The 27,818-nt window shown below is 43.3% G+C and overlaps 1 protein-coding gene and 1 long non-coding RNA gene across 3 annotated transcripts in view; one reads left to right on the top strand and one right to left on the bottom strand.

Annotated features, from left to right (window-relative positions):
- Positions 1-27,818, top strand: part of poglut2 (protein O-glucosyltransferase 2) — a 75,234-nt gene that overhangs the window by 9,585 nt on the left and 37,831 nt on the right. Inside the window, exons 1-4 of one of the 2 annotated variants that reach the window (XM_070891888.1) lie at positions 1,078-1,160; positions 6,119-6,311; positions 10,502-10,579; positions 16,462-16,634. In XM_070891888.1, coding sequence (XP_070747989.1) covers positions 10,547-10,579; positions 16,462-16,634 — 206 coding nt within the window. In that variant the 5' untranslated portion in view covers positions 1,078-1,160; positions 6,119-6,311; positions 10,502-10,546. Of the gene's footprint in view, positions 1-954; positions 1,161-6,118; positions 6,312-10,501; positions 10,580-16,461; positions 16,635-27,818 lie in introns of those variants that run through there. The other variant, XM_070891887.1, reaches the window with a different exon arrangement.
- Positions 1-27,818, bottom strand: part of LOC139275023 (uncharacterized) — a 40,132-nt gene that overhangs the window by 1,447 nt on the left and 10,867 nt on the right. Inside the window, exon 2 of the long non-coding RNA XR_011595657.1 lies at positions 13,234-13,388. This is a non-coding gene — a long non-coding RNA (uncharacterized lncRNA). The remainder of the gene's footprint in view (positions 1-13,233; positions 13,389-27,818) is intronic.

Raw genomic sequence — 27,818 nt, 5'->3', positions numbered from 1 at the left:
CTCCTATCACCTCTTGCTACTCCCGCCCCACCCCTCCGCCAAGCCCCAATGCTTTTCCCTCACTGCTGACCTATTTTCGGGAAAACCTAAAACACTGGCATTTCCATCTCCCAGGATCCCCACCCAATATTCTCTCACAAAGTAATCTCCCCCCCTCCTCCTCCTCCTAAATGTTTCCCCACTTTTCCAGCTCCATTCTAACGCTACTATTCTGAAGGATTCATATCTCACACCCCAGGACTCCACTGTTCACCCCAACCCCAGTGCATGTGTACCTGAAAACCCTTTCTTACCAGTGCATGATACTCCCTTCCTAGTGCTCCCAAACACCATGCAGCAGTATTTGAGTTGTGGTTGTTGGATGTAGGAGCTTTACAAACGAGAGTTGCTGGGTTGTAGGAGCATCAGGTACTGTATATTTAGAATGTTATATGTCACAAATATAATTTAAATCTTTATATATTAAGGGGCTTGTTTAACTTGTATTTGTGGTGTTTGTGATTTATGTGACTTTCACATTTGTGAAAGAATTCCCATTATACGTTGTCACTGGTGCAATTTCCTATGTATAGCATAGTCTTTATGTGCCACACGAAGAAGTTAAGAACACTTTCTACAATGTTACATATTTTAGTCAGTGAGCCATATATGATGTGTACCAGTTCCAATAATTTACTATAAATGCAATGTTGCTCATACAGTGTCATATGTTGCCCATTAATACATCTTCACTGTTATTGCTGTAGACTTTTACAGACTGTCAACACAGATATTACACAATGAGTTTGCAATGATCCAAATTTACATTTATATTCAAAAAGTAAAATGGATTGCACTCTGAGGTCATGCATGGCTAAATAAGAGTTTAATGGTACAACTATCTTATTATTTTGGTGACTTGTGATTTTATTTGGGAGGTTAATTGTAATAGTGAATATGTTTTTTCCCTTACAGGCCATGTGTACCATGAGTCCTGTGACTGTTCACAAGAAGATGGAACCAAGTGGTACAAGGACATGCACTGTCCTCAGTCTTTTCCACAGATACAACAAGATTTGGCTCATTTTCCTTTTGTGGATCCAGACAGAATTGCTATAGAAATTGCAAAAAGATTTGGCCAAAGACAAAGTCTGTGCCATTACACAATAAAAGATAATAAGGTATTTGTGTTTCATTTTGTCTGTAGATTTAACAATAATGCTAAATCTGTATTTATGAAGAGAGTTTCAGAAAGATGTTCCAAATTTTTAGTCAAAGCAGTATTTTTATAATGTATTAATGTAGTCCATTAACTGGAAACCTGCATCATGTCCTGAACACGCTGGCTGTCACATGCAGTCAGCTCCCATTGTTTTCAACATGATAAATACTTCATGCAAAAGATGATAAATAATATCTATACTGAGCCAGAATTCACTGTAGCCAGCGAACGAACAGCACTCGCCATTTGTAAGCCTTGCCCATTTAATTTCTGTGACCTTTTGCACTTGAAGTTACTGTAAGTTAGTGCTAGCCAACCTACAGGGTATCTGGGACCTATGTGAGCAGGGCAAGCAACTCTACCTCCATAATCAATCAGATTGAAGTATTGTTAATAAACAGCAGTCTGAACCAGGATATGAATTCAACATTAAATCAGGTACACAAAGCGAAATAAAGAAAGATTGGATTAAGAAAGAACAATTAAAATCTGAAGGAATGAGACTGCACACTTGTAAAATATAATTGTCAGTGCCAGAGAGGTTGTTTGGAAGTAATTAAGACTCATCACACCATTAAATAAGGGGCTTAGACTGAAATGTACAAGCCCTACCTTTCTACGGCGAGTTTAGTCTGTATCTACAATGTAAGTACGGGAACCTCACACTGTTCAATACTTTTGAATGGGGACCCAGATGACGAGATACCGTTTTCACACAGCTTGCGGAGGAGCAACGCATCTCGGACGGCAAATTCCGGATTTTCACTTTTATCTGCGCTCGCCTGATTGGTGTCTGATTTGCGCATAAATAACTGAGCGACATTAGCTTCACGAATACTTTGACAGTAAATTCTTGCCTATTAAGTTTTGTATCTATTAAATAGAGATGACGATTATAGAAATAGAGGCATACTATGTGTGTATCCCTTTGACTAATTGGATCCCAGAAACATAGGTATAGTGCCACTATTGATCAGGTCAGTCACATAAGAACAAAGAAGCAGGAGTAGGCCATTTAGCCCCTCGAGCCTGCTCCACCATTTAATAAGATCATGGCTGATCTGATCTTGGGCTCAGCTCCACTTCCTTGCCCGCTCCCCATAACCCTTCACTCCCTTATCTCTCAAAAATCTGTCTATCTCCAACCTTAAATATATTCAATGACCAAGCCTCCACAGCTCTTTGGGGCAGAGAATTCCACAGATTTACGACCCTCTGAGAGAAGAAATTCCTCCTCATCTCAGTTCTAAATGGGTGGCCTCTTATTCTCATTCCCTCAGTACCCCTTTCCTGCTTTCTCTCCATACCCCTTGATCCCCTTAGCCGTAAGGGCCATATCTAACTCCCTCTTGAATATATCCAATCAACTGGCATCAACAACTCTGCGGTAGGGAATTCCACAGGTTAACAACTCTGAGTGAAGAAGTTTCTCCTCATCAGTCCTAAATGGCTTACCCCTTATCTTAAGACTGTGTCCCCTGGTTCTGAACTTCCCCAACATCGGGAACATCTAACCTGTCCCCGTCAGAATCTTGTATGTTTCTATGAGGTCCCCTCTCATCCTTCTAAACTCCAATGTATAAAGGCCGAGTTGATCCAGTCTCTCCGCCGATGTCAGTCCAGCCATCCCGGGAATCAGTCTGGTGAACCTTCGCTGCATTCCCTCAATAGCAAGAACGTCCTTCCTCCGATTAGGAGACTAAAACTGAACACAATATTCCAGGTGAGGCCTCACCAAGGCCCTGTAAAACTGCAGTAAGACCTCCCTGCTCCTATACTCAAATCCCCTAGCTATGAAGGCCACCATACCATTTGCCTTTACCGCCTGCTGTACCTGTATGCCAACTTTCAATGACTGATGAACCACGACACCCAGGTCTTGTTGCACCTCCCCTTTTCCTAATCTGCCACCATTCAGATAATAGTCTGTCTTTGTGTTTTTGCCCCCAAAGTGGATAACCTCACATTTATCCACATTATACTGCATCTGCCATGCATTTGCCCACTCACCTAACCTGTCCAAGTCACCCTGCAGCCTCTTCGCATCCCCCTCACAGCTCACACTGCCACCCAGTTTAGTGTCCTCTGCAAACTTGGAGATATTATACTCAATTCCTTCATCCAAATCATTGATGTATATTGTAAAGAGCTGGGGTCCCAGCACTGAGCCTTGCGGCACTCTACTAGTCACTGCCTGTCATTCTGAAAAGGACCTGTTTATCCCGACTCTCTGCTTCCTGTCTGCCAACCAGTTCTCTATCCACCAGTATATTGCCCCCAATACCATGTGCTTTGATTTTTCACTCCAATCTCTTGTGTGGGATCTTGTCAAAAGCCTTTTGAAAGTCCAAATACACCACATCCACTGGTTCTCCCTTGTCCACTCTACTAGTTACATCCTCAAAAAATTCCAGAAGATTTGTCGAGCATGATTTCCCTTTCATAAATCCATGCTGACTTGGACCGATCCTGTCACTGCTTTCCAAATGCGCTGCTATTTCATCCTTAATAATTTATTCCAACATTTTCCGCACCACTGATGTCAGGCTAACCGGTCTATAATAACCCCTTTTTCTCTCCCTCCCTTTTTAAAAAGTGGTGTTACATTAGTTACCCTCCAGTCCATAGGAACTGATTCCGAGTCGATAGACTGTTGGAAAATGATCACAAATGCATCCACTATTTCTAGGGTCACTTCCTTAAGTACTCTGGGATGCAGACTATCAGGCCCCGGGGACTTATCAGCCTTCAATCCCATCAATTTCCCTAACACAATTCCCCGCCTAATAAGGATTTCCTTCAGTTCCTCCTTCTTACTAGACCCTCGATCCCCTAGTACTTCCGGAAGGTTATTTGTGTCTTCCTTCGTGAAGACAGAACCAAAGTATTTGTTCAATTGTCTGCCATGTCTTTGTTCTCCATTATAAATTCACCTGAATCCGACTGCAAGGGACCCACGTTTATCTTCACTAATCTTTTTCTCTTCACATATCTATAGAAGCTTTTGCAGTCAGTTTTTATGTTCCCGGCAAGCTTTTTCTCGTACTCTATTTTCCCCCTCTTAATTACCCTTTGTCGTCCTCTGCTGAATTCTAAATTTCTCCCAGTCCTCAGGTCTGCTGCTTTTTCTGGCCAATTTATATGCCTCTTCCTTGGATTTAATACTATCCTTAATTTCCCTTGTTAGCCACAGTTGAGCCACCTTCCCAGTTTTATTTTTACTCCAGACAGGTATGTACAATTGCTGAAGTTCATCCATGTGATCTTTAAATGTTTGCCATTGCCTATCCACCGTCAACCCTTTAAGTATCATTCGCCAGTCTATTCTAGCCAATTCACGCCTCAAACCATCGAAGTTACCTTTCCTTAAGTTCAGGACCCGAGTTTTTGAATTAACTGTGTCACTCTCCATCCTAATAAAGAATTCTACCATGTTATGGTCACTCTTCCCCAAGGGGTCTCGCACAACAAGATTGCTAATTAGTCCTTTCTCATTACACATCACCCAGTCTAGGATGACCAGCCCCTGGTTGGTTCCTCAACATATTGGTCTAGGAAACCATCCCTAATACACTCCAGGAAATCCTCCTCCACCGCATTGCTATCAGTTTGGTTAGCCCAATCAATATGTAGATTAAAGTCACCCATGATAACTGCTGTACCTTTATTGCATGCATCCCTAATTTCTTGTTTGATGCTGTCCCCAACCTTACTACTACTGTTTGGTGGTCTGTACACAACTCTCACTGGCGTTTTCTGCCCCTTGATATTCCGCAGCTCCACCCATACCGATTCCACATCATCCAAGCTAATGTCCTTTCTTACTATTGCATTAATTTCCTCTTTAACCAGCAATGCCACCCCGCCTCCTTTTCCTTTCTGTCTATCTTTCCTAAATGTTGAATACCCCTGGATGTTGAGTTCCCAGCCTTGGTCACCCTGGAGCCATGTCTCCGTGATGCCAATTACATCATACCCGTTAACTGCTATCTGCGCAGTTAATTCGTCCACCTTATTCCGAATACTCCTCGCATTGAGGCACAGAGCCTTCAGGCTTGTCTTTCTAACACACTTTGCCCCTTTAGAATTTTGCTGCAATGTGGCCCTTTTTGCTTTTTGCCTTAGGTTTCTCTGCCCTCCACTTTTACTTTTCTTCTTTCTATCTTTTGCTTCTGCCCCCCATTCTACTTCCCTCTGTCTTCCTGCATAGGTATCTGTAGTGCAAAGGAAATAACTTTTAATCCTTGTAAATGTCATACATGCAAAGTATCCATCTTACTTCTAATTGGCTCAAATATTATATTGATTAAAATAAAACATCACTTAATTGAATGATGTGAATTGCCTCAAAAACATTAAGCTATTTGGAAAACTATACACGAATGAGCCTCCACTGCTAAAAACAGCCCAAAAAACCTAAACTAAAAGATAAGGGGAAACCAATGAAAGCATTTGAAATGTTTCTTGAAAACAATTTTAACTGCCATCGTTTATCCTAGGATATAGCATCAAAAGGTTTCCCACATAATATACACCTTTTTTTAAAAAAAAATTACATAATTCAGAACAAAATCTATGGTGTTACATTGTTTGGGGTTGAAACTAGTGAGATCGTTTGCCCCTCCGCTGTGTCACCCTTCTCTCGGGAGCCTGGTGTAAATTCTGCTACATTCACAAAACATGTCAAGCTGGTACATGTCATAGAACAGTGGCAGCAACCACCTGTGCACTGCAGAGAACCCTTTGTTTTGTATTTAAAACACAAAGCGATGTTGTACATGTAACTCAAACTAAATAATGTAGGCGGAACTCATTTAGTATATTTATATCTTGCATTTTAATTACCGTTTAATTACAGTTTTATAATTTAGCTGAATCAAGATATATAAATATGTATATCTTTCTGTCACTCTTCAGGTGTCACAAACTTCCTGATGTAAACTTCACAAGTACAAAGAGGCAGAGTTTATCAGTTCCAATGTATAGAAAAGCTCTCCAGTAACAGAAAATATCACAACGACAACATCACCAGGCATTTAATTGGCTGTTCCACAAACAAAGCCAGGGTTCTCATCTCCAGCTTGAATAGCAATTAACTTTTGAATAAACGGTTAGTGCTTACGTAACATCAATTAAACTTTGAAGCATTAAAGAGATGTTCACGTTTGGCAGCAGTATAACACATTTTTATGGTTCTGGTGGACACACTGTATTTTGCCAGTGTTTTTTTGTTTTCATTTCAGTTCTCTTGCATTTGCAAGTGTTTTTCCTCTTTGTCCAATTTTTCTAATTTTCTCACCTTTTTGTTTGTGTGGGCCTCTCAAATGTCTTTTCACCATCTTTAACTATTTTCACATTCTTTTCTTTTAATATCTTTCCAGCATCCCCCTGATCAGCTTTAATGTCATGTAATAATTTTCTTTTAGGTAGTTTGCAGGTCATTCAACATGTTGGGCCGTAAATTGCGGCCTCACCGGGTGCGTACGATGTGCGCACCGCACCCGAAGAGGCCTCATAAATGCTGGTTCTCAGCGCGCGATGTGCATGTGCTGAGAACCGGTTTTTCCAATCTGTCAAAATTTCTTTTCACAGATCCAACGCATCCCCGCGGGAAGGACATCCGCAGGGCAGAGCTTGGGCTATTTGCCCAACTCTTGCCCAATGAATGTCCTTCAAACACTGACCCCTGGTAAAAGCAGCGTAAAAGTTTAAAACATAGAAAAAATGCATTTAATCACACATTTTTATATTTAAAAACCCTGTCCATTAAGGTAAGTTTCTTTTCAACCCTATTAAAAACACACAAAAAAAAATTCAAAAAAATATATTTTTTCTGAAACATTTAATTACATTCAATTTCAATTCATTTTAAATATTTGAGGTATTTTTTTAATTTATTGTGTTTTTGACGGGTATTCTCACTGATAGTAATGGCAGCTCGTACAAACAGCGCTCCCATTATTATCAATGAGAATACTTGGGGCTAGAAATTCCACTTTTGGTCATAGCGGTATTTTTCACCAAAAATACCGCTATGAATCCGCTACTGCTACGAGGCCTAAAATTCACACTTAGATGCGCCCAGCAGTAAAAACGGCATTGCACGAAGATTCGTGGCGCAAACTGCAAATTTTCTGCAACTTTTCTCCGAGGCCGATACCACTGCAAGTTGGGCCTCAGGAGGGGGGAAACCACCAAAAATAAATTGCAAAAAATAAGAATCACAAAACATTCACAAGACACTTAACTATCGAATCGCTGCAAAAGCATTAAAAAATAAAAACTTACCGTTTTTGCAGGTCTTCATACCTACCGCTGTTCCAAGGGCTGCAATGCAGGTTTTTCCCGGCGTTTTTTTCGTCCTAACTACGGGTGCGCTATGAGCCAAATTTTTGTCAAAAGCGCTATTTCGAGTCTTGCACGCCGGCGGTCCGCTCCCCAGCAGTATTTAAAAATCTCCGGCGCAAGACTTCTCCGAATTTCCTGATTCGCTGTTTTTCGCCAAAAACAGCGAAATATCACCGAACAACCGGGCGCAAAGTTGGGGAATTTCCAGCCCTAGATGTATTGGTGGTCCAGGCCCATGTTATCCCAGGTTACGAATACATACCTGGAAGATATGTTCCCGTATGCTGCATAGCGAATGGAGGCCTCCGACCGGAATCCTATGTTCCTCTGGGACCACCAGCTATTTTTGTTAAAAAAATTTTGGGCCGGAGGCATTCGTCTGAAGGAATCCTCCGACCGCAATTTTTCCCCTGTTAACTCTCTCTGTGATGAGAGCACAGAGGACTGGGAGAAACAAACTGCATTAGAATAAAGATTAGTTTAGAAATAGGAGGAATCAGATATGGAGGGAAATGCAAGGCAGACTAAGATAGGTTTAGAGTGCATGTGTGTAAATGCCCAGAGCATGATAAGTAAGGCAAAAGTAGCCACATGTGACTGACAGCAATAACGGAGACCTGGTTCAAACAAGGGGAGAAATAGGCAAGTAATATTCCTGGCTGCAATGTATTCAGGAAAGATAAGGAAGGAAAAATAAGGGTGGTTGCCAGTATTGATCAAATCTAATGTTACAGCACTAGAAAGGGATGATATACCTGAGGGTTAAAAGATAGGATATATTTGGTTAGAATTTAGGAACAATATTATGCTGCTGGGTGTATAGTATAGGCCACCAAATAGCAGGAAGGAAATGGAAGAGCAAATTTGCAATTGGTGAATGGTTCAGACGGGAGGGAAGTGTGCAGTGGTGTCCCCCAGGGGTCGATGTTGGGACCACTGCTCTTTTTTATGTATATTTGCTTGTGTGCAAATTGGCTGCCTCATTTCCTAAATTACAACAGTGACTACTACACTCCAAAAGTGCTACATTGGCTGTAAAGCGCTTTGAGACATCCGGTGGTCATGAAAGGCGCTATAGAAATCCAAGTCTTTATATTAATGAACTGGACTTGGGTATACAAGGCATAATTTCAAAGATTATTAGCATTGCTCATATCAGAGGATGGGTTGTTTTGTAAAGATAGGAATATACCATGTAGATCACAAATAAAGAAAAGACTGCATTTTCTGTTTTTATTTCAACATTTGCAGTCTTTTCTTTTATATTTTACATGGTATATTCATATCCTTATAAACAACCCATCCTATCTAGAATTTACTAGACTTCCTGTTTGTCACAATTTTTTCTTGTCATGATTTAGTAATACTGTTCTAGCTTGATAATGCTGAAAGATAATGGTTATAGTGTAACAGTAATACTGGCTTCCATTACTTTTAATAGATAATCCTAATGCCTGGTATTCAATCCACCCTTTGATGTGATGTGAGGCATTCAATTCCACTGCAATTTTATTTTTGCTGCTTGGCTAGTTTTACCTCACGATCCTCAATTCTCTTCACCATCAGCCTGCTACCTGGCTCTTCTTTCCAGACTCCTTCACTCTGTACTGGCTTCTCCCACTCACCCTCCCCCTAACTGTGGCCTCTCCACCTCATAATCGCTCCTTCTCATTTCCACCTCTCATGGCATGTCAGCAATCTGCCAATGATTTTTGCAATCTTTGCCATTGCCATAGCCTTTCCATGATCTTATGTCATCCAGTGCAGCCTGCCTAACCTTCCTGCTATTGGCTGCCTCTCACCCTGCCATTATCCCCTGCCCCTACCTCATCGCTGCCAGCCCTTTGTTCCCATTTCTCTTTGTCACCTTCTGGACTGTTCAGTGATAATTTTCCTGTGCCCCACAACTCTGTCTCTGAGCCATTCGTAGTCTTCTGCACCCCACAATATCCAGCTGGATATCTCTTCTCCAACACTGTTTCTTTTTTCTTTCTCCTTTCTACTCCACCATTTTGTTCTGGTTTCAGCCTATGTCTCCCTTTCTTAGCTTTTTCATGTTCACCTTCCTTTTCCATTTCTCTCCTCCTCCCCAATAAGTTATTTTTATCCATCAATAATTCAAAATCAGAGCGCACACTATTGCTCCAAGTCTCCAACTCCTCCCACTGTTTTTTTAACACCATCACTTTCTATTCTTTTACTCTGTCACATCTGTCCCTCTCCTCTTCCCAATATATTTTTTCAACCATCAAAAGGATAAAAACCTGGCACAGGACATAGGAGCACATCAGAGACACAGTCACACAGAAATTACGCAATACAGATAAAAACCATTAACTCTCATAAAGACAACTATATACAGATCAAGCAGCAAAATATTCCACCAGACAAACAGATTCACTTAAGAAAAACATTCAACTGTTCACTATAACACATGCATCACTAATAGCATAAATCAGATGTACATACACAGACAAAAAAAAACACAAACAAATCACTAGCACAGATGCAAAGAGACATCAACTGTAAAATATATCATTCAACACGCAAGCATTATGTTCCCAAACATCATAAACTGCCAAGTTCACACAAATTACTTCAAACAAATACATCAACAACTTGCCTAATATAGCACAGAACGGATGCCAGTCCATGGGAGAGAGGTTCAGGGGAGTTGACTGAAGGCTAGGTTGAAGAGGTAAGTTTTGTAGGAGCTTATTAAAGGAGGACAAAGAGGTTTAGGGAGGGAGTTCCAGACAGTACAGCCGAGGTAATTGAAAGCTCTGCCACCAATGGCAGACGAAGGGGATGTAAACAGGAGGCTGGAGTCAGAGGCCCAAAGGGTGTGGTAGTAATGGCAGCCAATATCATGTTCCAAATCTTTTGAAATTTGTATTACAGTGACTAAAATTTAATTCTCATGTTAATCACAGTTTTTAAAAAATAATTTAGGTTTATGTAAAAACATTTGGAGAACATGTTGGCTTTCGAATATTCATGGATTCCATTTTGCTGTCCCTGACCCGAAAGGTAAGGAATCTTGTTTGATTTGTAAAACTTGCTTAAATATAAACATTCTCAGCCAAGATCAAAAAAATATCTGGGGTTCAGTGGTAGCTCTCTGGCCTTTGAGTCAGAAGGTTGTAGGTTCAAGCCCCACTCCAGATACTTCGGCACAAAATCGAGGCTAATACTCCAGGACAGTACTGAGGGAGTGCTGCACTGTCGGGGATGCCATCTTTGTGATGAGACGCTAAACTGAGGCTCTTTCAGGTGGGCGTATAAGAGCCATGACACTATTCAAAGACGAGCAGGGGAGTTCTCCCCAGTGTCCTGGCCAATATTTATCCCTCAACAATCATCATCAGAATAGATTATCTGGTCATTATTGCATTGCTGTTTGTGGGACCTTGCTGTGCACATATTGGCTGCTGTGTTTCCTACATTACAACAGTAATTACACTTCATATGTACTTCATTGGTTGTAAGGCACTTTGGGATGGCCTGAGGACATGAAAGGTGCTATATTAATGCAGTCTTAACATTTATCGATGTATTTGGAAGTGCATTATTCAAATGTTACTTCTAGTGATTTTATTCTGTTGTATTAAATGTAATCACTTAATATTTTCCATCTTCCTATAAATACATGAATATTAACTTGCTGTCTCAAATTGGCCGTTTGAGAAATTTCTGCAACTGCATGAACTTTGAGATAATTGGGACCATTGCAGTTGGGGGAAGATTTTTAATTAAGAAATAGGTACTATTTAATATTAACCCTTTCCCGTCAGCGCTGGGTGTACTAGGCCTTTTCTGCTCAAAGTATTATCGATATTTTTTTGTCACTGTCAGACTTCATTATTCCAATGTCTTCCTTGCTCACCTTCCTTCATCCATGCCCTATAAACTCCAACTTGTATAAAATGCAATTGCTTGTATCCCAAGCACTAAGCTTCTTGTCTATTATTCTCATTCTCAAATCTATAATGACAACGTCTCAACATATTAAATTTTCAATTTTCATTCACATCTTCAAGTCTCTGCATAGCCTTGTCCTCTTTAATACTGCAATTTCCTCCTGACTTGCTCTCCTTCCTCCTGTTCCTCCCACCTTCTCTCTATCCCATCAATGGTAGCAGAGCTTTCAGTTGTCCAACCCCTGCTTTCTGGAACTCACTTCCAAGATCCTTTGTCCCAAATCCATCTGATGTTTTGGGATAGTTTGGCAATTTTTAAACAGAAAAAAATTAGTAATAGTTACTTTAAATGTTTTAAAGCATAGTGTATTCATGGAATGTATTCAAGGAGTTTTTTTTAAGGGTCTGCAGCAACAGTAAGTTAAGATGCTAATGAGCTCGCTTTGATGTTGATTTCCCTTGGAATAGTGGATCATGAGTAACGAATTGATAAATGACTTATATTCATTGTGTTGGACAGTTGTTGGTTCCAGGCACTTGACAGGGGTCTGGTATGCCTTGCTTTTCTGACTGTAAATGGCAAGAGATAAAACACAGACACATGCAGCGAGGCATTTTGTAACAGGATGGCTCCACTCATTGTAATTCAGAAGAATGGGACCAAGCTTCCACCCTCTAAGAATGGCGCACCTCCATAATGTGTGCTGACTTTCTGGAATAAAAAGGGCGCCGAAAACTTACCTTGTGTTTCTGCGAGCTCCTCAGGACGTCTTCATGCTCAGCGTGGCGCAGCACAAGGGGTCGGGGGCGGAGCCAGGTCCCAGCACTGAAAACAGTGCCGGGACCTCTGCACATGCGCACTAGAGTGTGCGCGAATGTGCAGTAGCTTCTCGCCCCCGAGGCTGCGTGGGAGGGGCCCGAAGCACGCCAGCCCTAGCCCTGGCCGAATGGGCTCCCCGGGCGAAGATCGGACTCGGGCCTCCCTCTCTCCCATTCAGTTTGGAGTAAGTTTTCACAGCCTAAACTTGCAAAATGGGCGTAAGTGGCTGGACACGCCCCCTTTTGAAAAAAAATATCTGTTTTAAAATGAAGCTATTCTAACTCACTAGAACTGGAGCAAACTAAATGCCGAGAATTGCAATTTCTAAGGTGCTCCATTCTGAACTAGCTGGTCCAAAAAAATAGGAGCAACTCGAGCTGAAACTTGAGCCGTGATCTTATCGAAACGTACAAGATTATGAGGGGGCTTGACAAGGTGGATGCAGAGAGGATGTTTCCACTGATAGGGGAGACTAGAACTAGAGGGCATAATCTTAGAATAAGGAGCTGCCCATTTAAAACTGAGAAACTGAGACGAGGAGGAATTTCTTCTCTGAGGGTTGTAAATCTATGAGCTGTGGGAGCTGGGTCATTGAATAAATTTAAGACAGAGATAGACAGTTTCTTAACCGATCAGGGAATAAAGGGTTATGGGGAACGGGCAGGGAAGTAGATCTGAGTCCATGATCAGATCAGCCATGATCGTGTTAAATGGTGGAGCAGGCTCGAGGGGTCGTTTGGCCTACTCCTGCTCCTATTTCTTATGTTCTTGTGTAAGAGAACCCAATGTTGAGGGATAGTATGGCATATTCTTTATTTTGCATTATTAGGTAAAGATAAATTGCACGGATTGAATGAAATGACCCCAATCATAACAACTGTTCTGTATGTTTATCTTGCTGTGAAATAAAGCAGCTTAACAATTTTTGTCAAACCTTATCTCACCAAGTGTTTGCTCAGTCCATCTTTTGGAAAGATTATGAACATACGAACAATGACCAGGTAAAGACCATCTGGTCCATCCAGCCTGTCCCAAACAATTGCGATGCCTTGTGTATCACAACATAGACACTCCACGCCACCCGAAACCATGTGATCTCCTGGGAGAAGCAAAAAAACAGATTAAAAAGATTGAAGAAGTATACATGAATATCCAGTTCAGGTCACAAGAGGGTACTATTGTACTCTGAGTTGTGCTAGAATATAAGTATACACAGGACAGCACGACTCAACTTCAATAAAATTAAGGTGGTCATACCACTTATTGGAGCGACTGCCACTACAAAACCCAAGAAGGTATCCATGACGGGATTGAATTTTTAACCCTATCTTTTCTCCCAAGCCTTCCATCACCCCTCCTAAACTCTCCCTCCTAGCATGGTGTTTCTGTTCATCTTGCTACAGTTTTATAAAAATCTTGATACATTTTGTACGTAACAACAATTACTTTCCATTTATATAGCGCCTTTAATATAGAAAACGTCCCACGACACTTTATAAAAGTGTAGTCAGACAGAAATTGGCGCCGAACCAAAGCAGGAGTTATAAAGAGATGGATTTTAAAGGAGAGTCTTAAATCAGGAGAGAGAAGTGGAGAGGTTAGGGAGGGCATTCCAGAGCTTAGGGGACGGCTGACAGTGGTGGGAAGGAAGTGGAGCATAAATAGAGGCCAAAGTTGAAGGAATGTAGAGTTTCAGAGGGGTCACGTTTCGGCCGCCCGCTAGAACGGTGCACATCAGAGAGGCCCGCCTAATTTATAGAACAAAAATTGCGCCGAATACTTACCTCGCGATTCTCAGATAGCTGCAGGCCTAATTCCACCTCGCCGCAGCGCAGCAGGAGCTGCTGGGGGCGGAGCTACAGCCCTGCGCTGAAAACAGTGCCGGCAGCTGTGCGCATGCGCAGTAGCTGCCGACGTCCTGTCTCTGGAGCGACGACCCTATCCCAGGCCAAAGGGACGCCGCCCCTATCCCCGGCCGAGTGGCCTGCACATCTTACCTCGGCGGTGGGACCTGCCCATCTGGCCTCTCGCTGGAGGCGGGCCCCGCCCAAAGAACTCCTGGCTGCGGGCGTCGTTGTTGTCGTCAGCGGGGCCCGCATCTTGCTCGGGCAGGCCCCGCCCAAAGAGTTGGTGGCGGCGGCGGCAGCCCGGCATCGGCTGCGTGCGGGCCCCGCCCGAAGTCCTCGGCGGGGCCCGGCGGCTTCTTCATCGTCTTCTTTCCCCTCCCCCCCCCCCCCCAATCTTCTGCTTCCCCCCTGCCCATCTTCTGCTTCCCCCCAACCCCCCTCCCCTTCTTCTGCTTCCCCCTCCCCTTCTTCTGCTTCCCCCCACCCCCATCCCCCATCTTCTGCTCTTCCACCCACCCATCTTCTTCTCTTTCCCCCTCCCCCTTCTCCCTGGTGCTGCAGTAGGTGAGTAGAAATAATTTTTTATTTATTGATTGATTTTTAATTTTTTTAAATTAATTTATTTGCATTGATTTATTGCTTTATTTATTGATTTATTTATTATTGATGATGGCTCTTTATTTGTAAAAGTGAAGTGTTTAATGTTTGTTAAGCCCCCCCCCACCCTTCCCATCTTTCGTTCCATACGCCTGATTTCCAAGTGTAGGCAAGGTTTTTCTGAGCGTACGAAAATCTACACTTGCTCCATTCTAAGTTAGTTTGGAGTAAGTTTTTGCTGCCTAAACTTGCAAAACAGGCGTAAGTGGCCGGACATGCCCCCTTTTGGAAAAAAAAAATCTGTTCACTAGAACTGGAGCAAACTAAAGGCCGAGAATTGCAATTTCTAAGAAACTCCATTCTAAACTAGTTGCTCCAAAAAAATAGGAGCCGAAACTTGACCCCTCTTGTGTTGGAGAACTGGAGAAGGTTGCAGAGTTATGAAGCATCAAGACTATGGAGGGATTTAAACATGAGTATGAGAATTTTAAGTTTGAGTCATTTGATCTGGAGGTCAATGACGATCAGCGAATTTTGAAATCGAGGCGTTGCTTAACTGGGAGCCAATGTAGATTAGCGAGCACAGGGGTGATGGGTGAGCGGAACTTGATGCGAGTTAGGACATGGGCAATCGAGTTTTGGATCACCTCTAGTTTACAAAAGCATGGATGAGAGTTTCAGCAACTGAGCCAAGGGCAGAGATGGACAATGTTAGAGGTGGAAGTCGACTGTCTTTGTGATCAAGAGGATATGGGGTAGGAAGCACAGCTCAGGGTCACATAGAATGCTGAGGTTGCACACATTCTGGTTCAGCCTGAGATAGTGGCCAAGAAGGGTGATGGAAACGGTGGCTAGGGAATGAAGTTTGTGGATGACCGCTGCAGAAGTATTGTAAATGTAGGATCAAAGGCTAGACAGTTGAGAGTTTGAAAGTAAAGTTGTAAGTGAGTTTAGGGAGACTTTATTCCAGGGGTGAATGCAGAAGGAAACAGGTTTGGAAAGGGGTAGGAGGATGTGAGTGGTGAGGGATACAAGTAAGTGGTCGGAGATGGCCTTGTCTGTGATCGAGACATTGTGATGAGAGATACCACATGAGATTACATGTCAAAGGGTGACTGTGAATATGGATAGGGGAGTTTATATGGAGGGGAAGGTTAAGAGAGGACAAGACCAACATTCCCTTTAAACTGCGTGGCCGCTCAGTGCTCCAGGGATCCCACGCATCCAGCTTGCCAGCTTTTCAGTGCAAAAACCTCGCATCACGTGGCACCAAAGGGACGGTAGTGAAATGAGAGGAGAAAGGGCAAGGTGAGTGAGATGAAGATTGAAATCACCAAGGATGAGGAATTTTTCCATGCAGAGGCTGAGGAAGAGAGGCTTGCCTACCTGCCGCAAGCATCCTCAAGTCTCAGCTTGGCAGCTAGAAGAAGCATCTTTCTAAATTCTCATCCAGATTAAGACCCTATTGGTTGAACTCAGATAGCACTGACCATGGTTGCAGAGTGATACATGAACCAAACTACAGCTTTTTTAAAAAGACAATGCAAATATTTTTGAAGATGTATTTCTAATGCTGCAACTTGTCAAATGTTCATAGAATAGGTGTTTGGTTTGTCTATGCTGAAATCTCACTAAGCATTCAAGAACTGCTAACAGAATACTGACAACAATTGATTTGCCAATTAAACTCTGCTGCAGTGTGTTCATGCTAATATATTTTGCTTTTAGGTAAAAATACAAGATTTAGAGTTCTTTGTAAATCTCGGAGACTGGCCTTTAGAAAAGAGAAAAACTACTGAGAAGCTTCACCCTATTTTCTCCTGGTGTGGGTCAGATAATACAAGAGATATTGTAATGCCAACATATGACATTACTGATTCAGTTCTAGAAACTATGGGACGGTAAGATGTTATTTACAATTGTATTACTTGAAATTAATTTGTTAATTTTAATTGACAAATGTATAAATTACCCATTGTATCCAGTAATCGATGTGTTAAGACAAATTATATTCATCAGTGATGCCTCAATGCTTCTTTGTTCAACGAACCTTAGTGCTAACAAACAACTATAATTTGTGCTCAAGGTAACAGTAGGAACACAAATGACTTAAACTAACTTTAGAGAAAAACAAGGAGGGCTCCAGATACTGTTAGTTACATTTTAGGATATAATGTGTTCCAGCTAGCTGACTTGGTAATCTGAGTAGAAAAGTCTCCAATCTAATTCAAGTAATTTAATGATTAGCAAAACATTCTAATGCCCATATTTCAGGAGCTTATAGGAAACTAACTGAGTTGCCCAATAATCCTAAATATTCTAAAAGGAGAGATCTGTATACAGGATACCTATGATGATTTCTGCTGACAAAGTAGTCAAAATTTTCTTAATTATTCAGATGTCACATAATGATTATTTCACACAAAAATGATGATCTTCCAACATCTCCAGCAAAATCCTTTGTGAACATCTGAAGACATCCATATGGCAAAAAGATGCTCAAAAGCATACAGTTAATCATAGGACATTGTATTTCCTTATTAACCCCCAAGTGCACAATTTGTTCATTTCATTTTTTCTTCGTATTTTTTGGGGGGAAGAGTTTATAAAATAAAAACTATAATTCTGGAGGCAACACTGGATAATTTTGAAGTTGTAGCAAGCCTCCTCCCTTTACAGAAAAGGTTTGAGACTTGAGTGAGTTAGAATTAAGCTTAAGGTACATTTGTATGCCTTTTGTATCTATGGAAACAGTAAGGAGGAGTAGTGCTATGATTACATTTATTTTGCCACTTTTCACAAGTTGGCTCTTAGATTTGTTAAAGTGCTGTAGCTGAAGATGCTGTTTTTTTCTGTCATGCCCCTTCTATGTGGTAGAACCTCTTGGCTAAGACCACATCGCTATTCTTGAGAAAATGCATCCAACTCGGATCCATCGTGGTTAACTAAAGAAGTTAACGATAGCATTAAATTGAAAGAAGCTTATAATGTTGCGAAGAATAGTAGTAAGCCTGAAAATTGGGAGAGTTTCAGAAATCAGCAAAGAATGACCAAAAAATTGATAAGGGAAAAAAATAAGACTGAGAGAAAACTAACAAGAAATACAAAAACAGATTGTAAGAGTTTCTACAAGTATGTAAAAAGGAAGAGAATAGCAAAAGTAAATATTGGTCCCTTCGAGACTGAGGCAGGAGAAATTATTACAGGGAATAAGGAAATGGCAGAAACGTTAAACAAATATTTTGTATCTGTCTTCACAGTCGAAGATGCAAAAAGCATACCTAAAATGGTGAGGAACCAAGGGTCTAATGAGGGCGAGAAACTTAATGCAATCAATATAAGTAGAAAAAAAGTACTAGAGAAACTAATGGGACTAAAAGCTGAGAAATTCCCAGGACCTGACGTCCCTACATCCGAGGGTTCTAAAAGAGATGGCTGCAGAGATCGTGGATGCATTGGTTTTGATCTTTCAAAATGTCCTAGATTCTAGAACGGTCGCAACGGATTGGAAGGTAGCAAATATAACACCGCTATTCAAGAAAGGAGGGAGAGAGAAAACAGGGAACTACAGGCCAGTTAGCCTGGCATCAGTTGTCGGGAAAACGCGGGAATTCATTTTTAAGGAAATGGTATCAGGGCACTTAGATAATCTAATATGATTAGGCAGAATCAACATGATTTTATGAAAAGGAAATCGTGTTTGACATTTTTTTGAGGATGTAACGAGCAGGGTAGATAAAGAGGAACCAGTGGATGTAGTGTACTTGGATTTCCAAAAAGCATTCGACAAGGTGCCATATAAAAGGTTATTACACAAGATAAGGGCTCATGGAATTGGAGGTAATGTATTAGCATGGATAGAGGATTGGTTAACGGACAGAAACAGAGAGTAGGGATAAACGGGTCTTTTTCATGTTGGCAGGCTGTAACTAGTGTGGTGCCACAAGGATCAGTGTTGGGGCCTCAGCTGTTTACAATCTTTATTAATGACCGAGATGAAGGGACTGAGTGTAATATATCCAAGTTTGCTGACTATACACAACTAGGTAGGACAATAAGCTGCGGGGAGAACACAAAGTGTCTGCAAGGGATATAGATAGACTAAGTGAGTTGGCAGTAAGGTGGCTGATGGAGTATAATGTGGGGAAATGTGAGGTTATTCACTTTGCTAGGAAGAATAGAAAAACAGAATACTTTTTAAATGGTGAGAAACTTTTAAATGTTGATGTTCAAAGTGATTTGAGTGTCTTTGTGCAAGAAACAAAGCTAGCATGCAGGTACTGCAAGCAATACAGAAGGCAAATGGCATGTTGTCCTTTATTGCAAGGGGATTGGAGTGTAAGAGTAAGGAGGTCTTGCAACAATTGTACAGGGCGTTGGTGAGACCGCACTTGGAGTACTGTGCACAGTTTTGGTCTCCTTATCTAAGGAAACATAGAAACATAGAAAATAGGTGTAGGAGTAGGCCATTCGGCCCTTCGAGCCTGCACCGCCATTCAATAAGATCATGGCTGATCATTCCCTCAGTACCCCTTTCCTGCTTTCTCTCCATACCCGTAAGGGCCATATCTAACTCCCTCTTGAATATATGCAACAACTCTCTGCGGCAGGGATTTCCACAGGTTAACAACTCTGAGTGAAGAAGTTTATTCCTCATCTCAGTCCTAAATGGCCTACCCCTTAGCCTTAGACTATGTCCCCTGGTTCTGGACTTCCCCAACATCGGGAACATTTTTCCTGCATCTAACCTGTCCAGTCCCGTCAGAATCTTATACGTTTCTATGAGATCCCCTCTCATCCTTCTAAACTCCAGTGAATAAAGGTCCAGTTGATCCAGTTTCTCCTCATATGTCAGTCCAGCCATCCCTGGAATCAGTCTGGTGAACCCCTTCGCTGCACTCCCTCAATATCAAAAACGTCCTTCCTCAGATTAGGAGACCAAAACTGAACACAATGTTCCAGGTGAGGCCTCACCAAGGCCCTGTACAAATGCAGTAAGACCTCCATGCTCCTATACTCAAATCCCCTAGCTATGAAGGCCAACATACCATTTGCCGCCTTCACCGCCTGCTGTACCTACATGCCAACTTTCAATGACTGATGAACCATGACATCCAGGTCTCGTTGCACTTCCCCTTTTCCTAATCTGCCTTCGTGTTTTTGCCCCCAAAATGGATAACCTCACATTTATGCACATTATACTGCATCTGCCATGCATTTGCCCACTCGCCTAACCTGTCCAAGTCACCCTGCAGCCTCTTAGGGTCCTCCTCACAGCTCACATCGTCACCCAGTTTAGTGTCATCTGCAAACTTTGAGATATTACACTCAATTCCTTCATCTGCATCGTTAATGTATATTGTAAATAGTTGGGGTCCCAGCACTGAGCCCTGCGGCACTCCACTAGTCACTGCCTGTCATTCTGAAAAGGATCTGTTTATCCCGACTCTCTGCTTCCTGTCTGCCAACCAGTTCTCTATCCACGTCAATACATTACCCCCAATACCATGTGCCTTGATTTTGCACACCAATCTCTTGTGCGGGACCTTGTCAAAAGCCTTTTGAAAGTCCAAATACACCACATTCACTGGTTCTCCCTTGTCCACTCTGCTAGTTACATGCTCAAAAAGTTCCAGAAGATTTGTCGAGCATGATTTCCCTTTCATAAATCCATGCTGACTTGGACCGATCCTGTCACTGCTTTCCAAATGCGCTGCGATTTCATCCTTAATGATTGATTCCAACATTTTCCCCACTACTGATGTCAGGCTAACCGGTCTACAATTATCTGTTTTCTCTCTCCCTCCTTTTTTAAAAAGTGGTGTTACATTAGCTACCCTCCAGTCCATAGGAACTGATCCCAAGTCAATAGACTGTTGGAAAATGATCACCAATGCATCCACTATTTCTAGGGCCACTTCCTTAAGTGCTCTGGGATGCAGACTATCAGGCCCTGGAGATTTATCGGCCTTCAATCCCATCAATTTCCCTAAAGAATATACTTGTCTTGGAGGCGACACACGGAGGTTCACAAGATTGATTCCTGGGATGAGAGGTCGGTCTTATGATGAGAGATTGTGCAGAATGGGCCTATACTCTTTGGAGTTTAGAAGAATGAGAGGTGATCGCATTGAAACATAGAAGCTTCTGAAGGGGATTGACGGTAGATGCTGAGAGGTTGTTTTCCCTGGCTGGAGCAAGCTCGAGGGGCTGTAGGGCCTACACCTGCTCCTATTTCTTATGTCTTAACTCAAAGATAGATGCTATCATAAAATTATATATTACAGCTGGCTGAGGCACCCAAATCCCCACCTTTGTGGCCTCATGCAAGTTCTACTCCAGTGACATGATAATATTGAATGCTGTCCACAGCTCTTTGCTTCCTTTCATAATAACAGGACACTGAATGAGAGATCTGTACAAATGTTTACTCACATGTTGCCTCAAATCAAACATTTTAAATCATAAAGCTCTCGGAAGAAATGAAAACCAGTACTATTATATAACTGAGTTTCTGTCAATGGAAATGTGTCAAGGTTTAGGTTGTGCCAAATCTGAACAGTGCCAGTGTGTTTTGTACATGCAGTTTCTCAAGTCACAATTATGACCATATGTGGAGAGACATATTAATTTTGCGGTCTGGAGCACAGACTTCCAAAATGTTGGAGGAATGTCCATACAGGCCATTAATTACAGCTCAGTCTGCACATGGCTATGCCCAGTCTCCGTGTAGCCAATGGATACTATTTATGTTAGCAGTTTAGAGACAGCAAGTTAATTCCCCTTTCCAGGGAGTTGTCATTGCTTTAAATGGCAAGAGAATATTGCAGGGTTATCATAAATTGCACTCCTTCTTTTGGAGCCAACCTTGTAATATATAAGGGTTAAAAAAGGCAACACCGTCTCCATTTATAGATTTAAAATTGTGTGATAATTCAGTTTTTCTTTATTAGGTACAAAGTGCACAGCAAACAGGTACTGTGCTGACTTTCTTCCACTAGATGGCCACCTTCATAATTATGCCTCAAAGTGACTGTTCTTTGAAACCATAATGCCTCAGAAATTGTTGAATACAATTGACTGTTACTTTTATAAATAAACAAAATAGTTACATTGACTCTTAATTTTCGCAGCATGATGTGTTGGAATAATGGTAGGGCAGGATGCCATCTGCCCACTAGTTGCACCCTTGGTCCCATCACACTTTCAGGGTGAAGGGGCATTTGTGTAAATCGAGCCATTTGTTGCTTGCTTGCAAGTCGAAGAAACTGGTTGCAGAGCCATGTTGTAGCACTGAAGGGCTGGGTTTGCCAGTGGAAGATTTCAGAACTCTTGAATGAAGTGGCTTGTTTACAAATAGGCAACTGTAGTTCCCCATGGAAACTGATCACTCCACAATGGGAAACCAGTCTTTTTAATTATCGTGGTGGGTTTCACCTGCCAAGATCAGCTCCAGGCAAAGCATGTGAGCCATTGTTTCAGGAGTAGTTATTTAAGGAAGGATATACTTGCATTGGAGGCAGTTCAGAGAAGGTTCATGAGATTGATTCCTAAGATGAAAGAGTTGTCATATGAAGAAAGGTTGAACAGGTTGGGCCTATACTCATTGCAGTTTAGAAGAATATGAGGGGATCTTATTGAAACATAAGATTCTGTGGGGGCTTGATGGAGTAAATGCAGAGAGGATGTTTCCCCTCATGGAAGAATCTAGAAGTAGGGGCATAGTTTCAGAATAAGGGGTTGCCCATTTAAAACAAATAAGGAGGAATTTCTTCTGAGGATCATGAATCTTTGGAATTCTCTTCCCCAGAGTGATGTGGAGGCTAGTTCTTTGAATATATTTAAGATGGAGATAGACAAATTTTTGAACGATAAGGGAGTCAACGGTTATGGGGAGCGGGCGGGGAAGTGGAGTTAAGGCCAGGATCAGATCAGACATGACCTTATTGAATGACGGAGCAGGCTCGAGGGGCCAAATGGCCTCCTCCTGCTCCTATTTCTTATATTCTTATTGTTGTGTATCTGTAAAACATGCACTCCCATGTTCCGCCACCAGGGAGCTCATCCTCTGAAGTCCCAAGGGATCCCAGCATCCCTTGGGAGCACTGTATATAAGCTGGCCCCTAAGGCTTGTTCCTCACTCTGGAGTGTCTTATTAAAGACTGAGGTCACTGTTACTTTAATCTCCCTGTGTGCAGCCTCATCTGTGTTAGGAACACAATAACTGGTGACGAGAATACGAATCCAACGCAAAGATGCAGCAAACTGTGGGTATCCTGGAGGAGTTCTCAGAGGGTGAGGACTGGGAAGCCTATGTTGAACGGCTAGACCAGTACTTTGCAGCCAACGAGCTGGACAGAGAAGGAAGCGCTGCAAAAAGGAGAGCGGTCCTCCTCACAGTCTGCGGGGCACCGACCTACAGCCTCATGAAGTATCTTCTGGCTCCGGTGAAACCTACAGATAAGTCGTATGAGGAGCTGTGTACACTGGTTCGGGAGCACCTTAACCCGAAGGAGAGCGTGCTGATGGCAAGGTATCGGTTCTACACGTGCCAGCGATCTGAAGGTCAGGAAGTGGCGAGCTACGTCGCCGAGCTAAGGCGACTTGCAGAACAATGTGAGTTTGATGGCTACCTGGAGCAAATGCACAGAGACTTTTTTGTACTGGGCATTGGCCACGAGACCATCCTATAAAAACTTTTGACTGTAGAGACACCGACCCTCAGTAAGGCCATTGCGATAGCACAGGCGTTTATGTCAACCAGTGATAACACCAAACAAATCTCTCAGCACACAAGTGCTAGCAATGTTCATAAATTAACTGGAACTGTTTGCGAGCAGAAATGTACAGGACAGAAACCATGAGTCTGCAACTGCCAGCAGGCCTCAGGTGACACAGATGACTCCGAGTCCGCAACAAAGGATGAATGCAAGGCAATTCACATCTTGTTGGCGTTATGGAGGCTTCCATTCAGCCTATTCATGCCGCTTCAAAGGGTATGTTTGCAAGAGCTGTGGAACAATGGGGCACCTCCAACGAGCTGCAAGCTCTGCAAAACCTGCTAACCACCACGTGGCAGAGGAAGATCGGTCCATGGTGGATCAAAGCAATTTCGAGCCTCGGAGCGAGGAGGCAGATGCTGAAGTACACGGGGTGCACACATTTTCGACGAAATGTCCACCTATAATGCTAAACGTAAAATTGAATGGCTTAACCGTAGCCATGGAACTGGACACTGGCGCAAGCCAATCCATCATGAGTAAAAAGATGTTTGAGAGACTGTGGTGCAACAAGGCATTCAGACCAGCCCTGAGCCCCATCCACACAAAACTGAGAACGTACACTAAAGAGCTTATCACTGTCCTGGGCAGCGCCATGGTTAAGGTCACCTACTAGGGCACGGTGCATGAACTGCCACTCTGGATTGTCCCGGGTGATGGCCTCACACTGCTTGGAAGGAGCTGGCTGGGCAAAATCCACTGGATCTGGGATGACATCCGAGCGCTATCACATATCGATGAGGTCTCATGTACCCAGGTTCTTAACAAATTTGCTTCCCTTTTTGAGCCAGGCATTGGAAACTTTTCTGGGGCAAAGGTGCGGATCCACTTGGTCCCAGAGGCATGACCCATTCACCACAAGGCGCGAGTGGTACCTCACATGATGAGGGAGAGAGTGGAAATCGAGCTAGACAGGCTGCAACATGAGGGCATCATCTCCCCAGTGGAATTCAGCGAGTGGGCCAGCCCGATTGTTCCAGTGCTCAAAAGTGATGGCACAGCCAGAATTTGCGGCGATTGTAAAGTAACTATTAATCATTTCTCGCTACAGGACCAATACCCGCTACCTAAGGTAGACGACCTATTTGCGACGCTGGCAGGAGGCAAGACGTTCACCAAGCTCGACCTGACTTCGGCCTACATTACGCAGGAGCTGGAGGAGTCTTCGAAGAGCCTCACCTGCATCAACACGCACCAGGGACAGTTCATCTGTGACAGATGCCCGTTTGGAATTCGGTTGGCTGCAGTGATCTTCCAGAGAAACATGGAAAGCCTACTCAAGTCGGTACCACACACGGTGGTCTTTCAGGATGACATATTGGTCACGGGTCGGGACACCGCCGAGCACCTACAAAACCTGGAGGAGGTCCTCCAGCGACTGGATCGCGTAGGGCTGCGGCTGAAGAGGTCGAAATGCGTCTTCATGGCAACAGAAGTGGAGTTTTTGGGGCGAAAGATCGCGGCGGACGGCATTCGGCCCACAGACGCCAAGACAGAGGCTATCAGGAACGCGCCCAGGCCACAGAACGTCATGGAGCTGTGATCTTTCCTGGGACTCCTGAACTATTTTGGTAACTTCCTATCTGGGTTAAGCACCCTTTTAGAGCCCCTACATGTGTTATTGCGCAAAGGTGAGAACTGGGTATGGGGAAAAAAAACAAGTAATTGCTTTTGAGAAAGCCAGAAACATTTTATGCTCCAGCAAGCTGCTTGTATTGTATAACCCGTGTAAAAGACTTGTGCTAGCACGTGACGCTACAGAGTCGGGTGTGTATTACAACAAGCTAACGTTGCGGGGAAGTTGCAATCTGTCACCTATGCTTCCAGGAGCTTGTCTAAGGCCGAGAGGGCCGACAGCATGATTGAAAAAGAGGCATTAGCGTGTGTGTTCGGGGTAAAGAAAATGCATCAGTACCTTATTTGGCCTCAAATTTGAGCTGGAAACCGATCACAAGCACCTCACATCCCTGTTCGCTGAAAACAAGGGGATAAATACTAATGCTTCAGCCCGCATACAAAGATGGGCACTCGCGCTATCAACATATAACTATACCATCCGCCACAGGCCAGGCACCGAAAACTGTGCGGATGCTCTCAGTCGGCTACCATTGTCCACCATGGGGTTGGAAATGGCGCAGCCTGCAAACTTGTTGATGGTGGTGCAGCCCGCAGACTTGTTGATGGTCATGGAAGCGTTTGAAAATGATAAATCACCTGTCGCGGCCCGCCAGATTAGGACTTGGACCAGCCAAGATCCTCTGCTGTCCCTAGTAAAAGAAATTCTGTACTGCATGGGGGCTGGGCCAGCATCCCCTTTGAAATGCAAGAGCCAATCAAGCCGTTCCAGAGGCGAAAGGACGAGCTGTCCATTCTGGCAGACTGCCTGTTGTGGGGTAACCGCGTAGTGCTACCAAAAAAGGGCAGGGAGACGTTCATCTCGGATCTCCACAGCACACATCCGGGTATAGTAATGATGAAAGCGATAGCCAGATCCCACGTATGGTGGCCCGGTATCGACTCTGACTTCGAGTCCTGTGTACGGCAATGCAACGCACCCAGAGAGGCTAGGCTTCCAAGCCTAGAGTAGTGAGTTCTTTGGTGGCTGAATAGTTCAACACGAGAGCCACAGACCCTGTCACAGGTGGGACAGATATTCGTCGGGGGAAGGAGGGGGGTGGGACTGATTTGACGCACGCTCCTTCCGCTGCCTGCGCCTGCCCTCTTCACGCTGACAGTGTTGAGATTCAAAGAGCTCAACGCCCTCCCGGATGCATTTTCTTCACCTAGGGCGGTCTTCAGCCAGGGTGTCTCCCAGGTGTCAGTGGTGATGTCACACTTCACCAGGGAGGCTTTGAGGGTGTCCTTGTAATGTTTCCGCTGTCCACCTTTGGCTCGTTTGCCATGAACAAGCTCCGCGTAGAGCAATTGCTTAGGGAGTCTCGCGTCTGGATTGCGGACTAAGTGGCCTGCCCAGCGAAGCTGATCGAGTGTGGTTAGTGCTTCAACGTTGGGGATGTTAGCCTGGGCGAGGACACTGATGTTGGTGCGTCTGTCCTCCCAGAGAATTTGCAGGATCTTGCGGCGACATCGTTGGTGATATATCTCCAGCGACTTGATGTGTCTTCTGTACATCGTCCATGCCTCCGATCCATACAGGAGGGCAGGTATTACTACAGCCCTGTAGACTATGAGCTTGGTGGTAGGTTTGAGGACCTGTGTCAACCGTGAGGCTTATGGAGCGTCGTCCTCCGTTTTGGATGCCCCAAAAGTTTGTCAACATCCTTCGGCTGCTCCATGACGACATGCAGGCCGTGATCCTTGCAGGCGGATCCATTACAGACCCATTCCACTTCCGGACCGGGGTCAAACAGGGCTGCGTCATCGCTCCAACCCTCTTCTCAATCTTCCTCGGTGCCATGCTCCACCTCAAGTCAACAAGCTTCCCGCTTTTTTCTAAAATGGTCATTTTTTGTGTTATGTTTACTGTTAAAAGTAACATTAATAACTTATCAGTTGAGGAAAAGATATTCATGATTCTGACTAAAACTCAAACCTCAAAATATTTTGACCAATTGGTCCTCTATTTGCCAATTTGGGATTAGTAGCTTTCATAAAAATTATAATTTGATTGCTCCGTCTACTGTTGCTTACTCATTCCTTGTTGATGCTTAGCTGAATCAAGCTACCTTTGATTTGTTCGCACTTAATTGGCTATTTGATGATTTAATAGATAAATCCTCACTTCACCTGGGTAAGTCTCTGAAGTGCGTCGCACCTTTGATACGGTGGATGCGTGCGAAACACAAAACTTTTAATTATATATAGGTATAATATTCACTGTTGCATGTACTTAGATAGCTTTTCCTCAATTGTGTGGGTTATTTTACCTAACGATTTTTAGAAAATGTTTCCGGGTGGATTCTTTGCCCTCGGCTGGTACAAGACTTAGAAACATAGAAAATAGGTGCAGGAGTAAGCCATTCAGCCCTTCAAGCTGCACCACCATTCAATAAGATCATGGCTGATCATTCACCTCAGTACCCATTTCCTGCTTTCTCTCCATATCCCTTAATCTCTTTAGCCGTAAGGGCCATATCGAACACCCTCTTGAATATATCAAATGAACTGGCATCAACAACTCTCTGCAGTAGGGAATTCCACAGGTTAACAACTCTGAGTGAAGAAGTTTCTCCTCATCTCAATCCTAACTGGCTTACCCCTTATCCTTAAACTATATCCCCTGGTTCTGGACTTTCCCAACATCGGCAACATTCTTCCTGCATCTAACCTGTCCAGTCCCGTCAG

This window comes from Pristiophorus japonicus, chromosome 10 (genome assembly GCF_044704955.1).
Source record: "Pristiophorus japonicus isolate sPriJap1 chromosome 10, sPriJap1.hap1, whole genome shotgun sequence".
NCBI classification, from domain to species: Eukaryota; Metazoa; Chordata; class Chondrichthyes; family Pristiophoridae; genus Pristiophorus; species Pristiophorus japonicus.
Note: the sequence above shows the minus strand (reverse complement) of the source record. Positions and strands in the feature narration are given on the sequence as shown.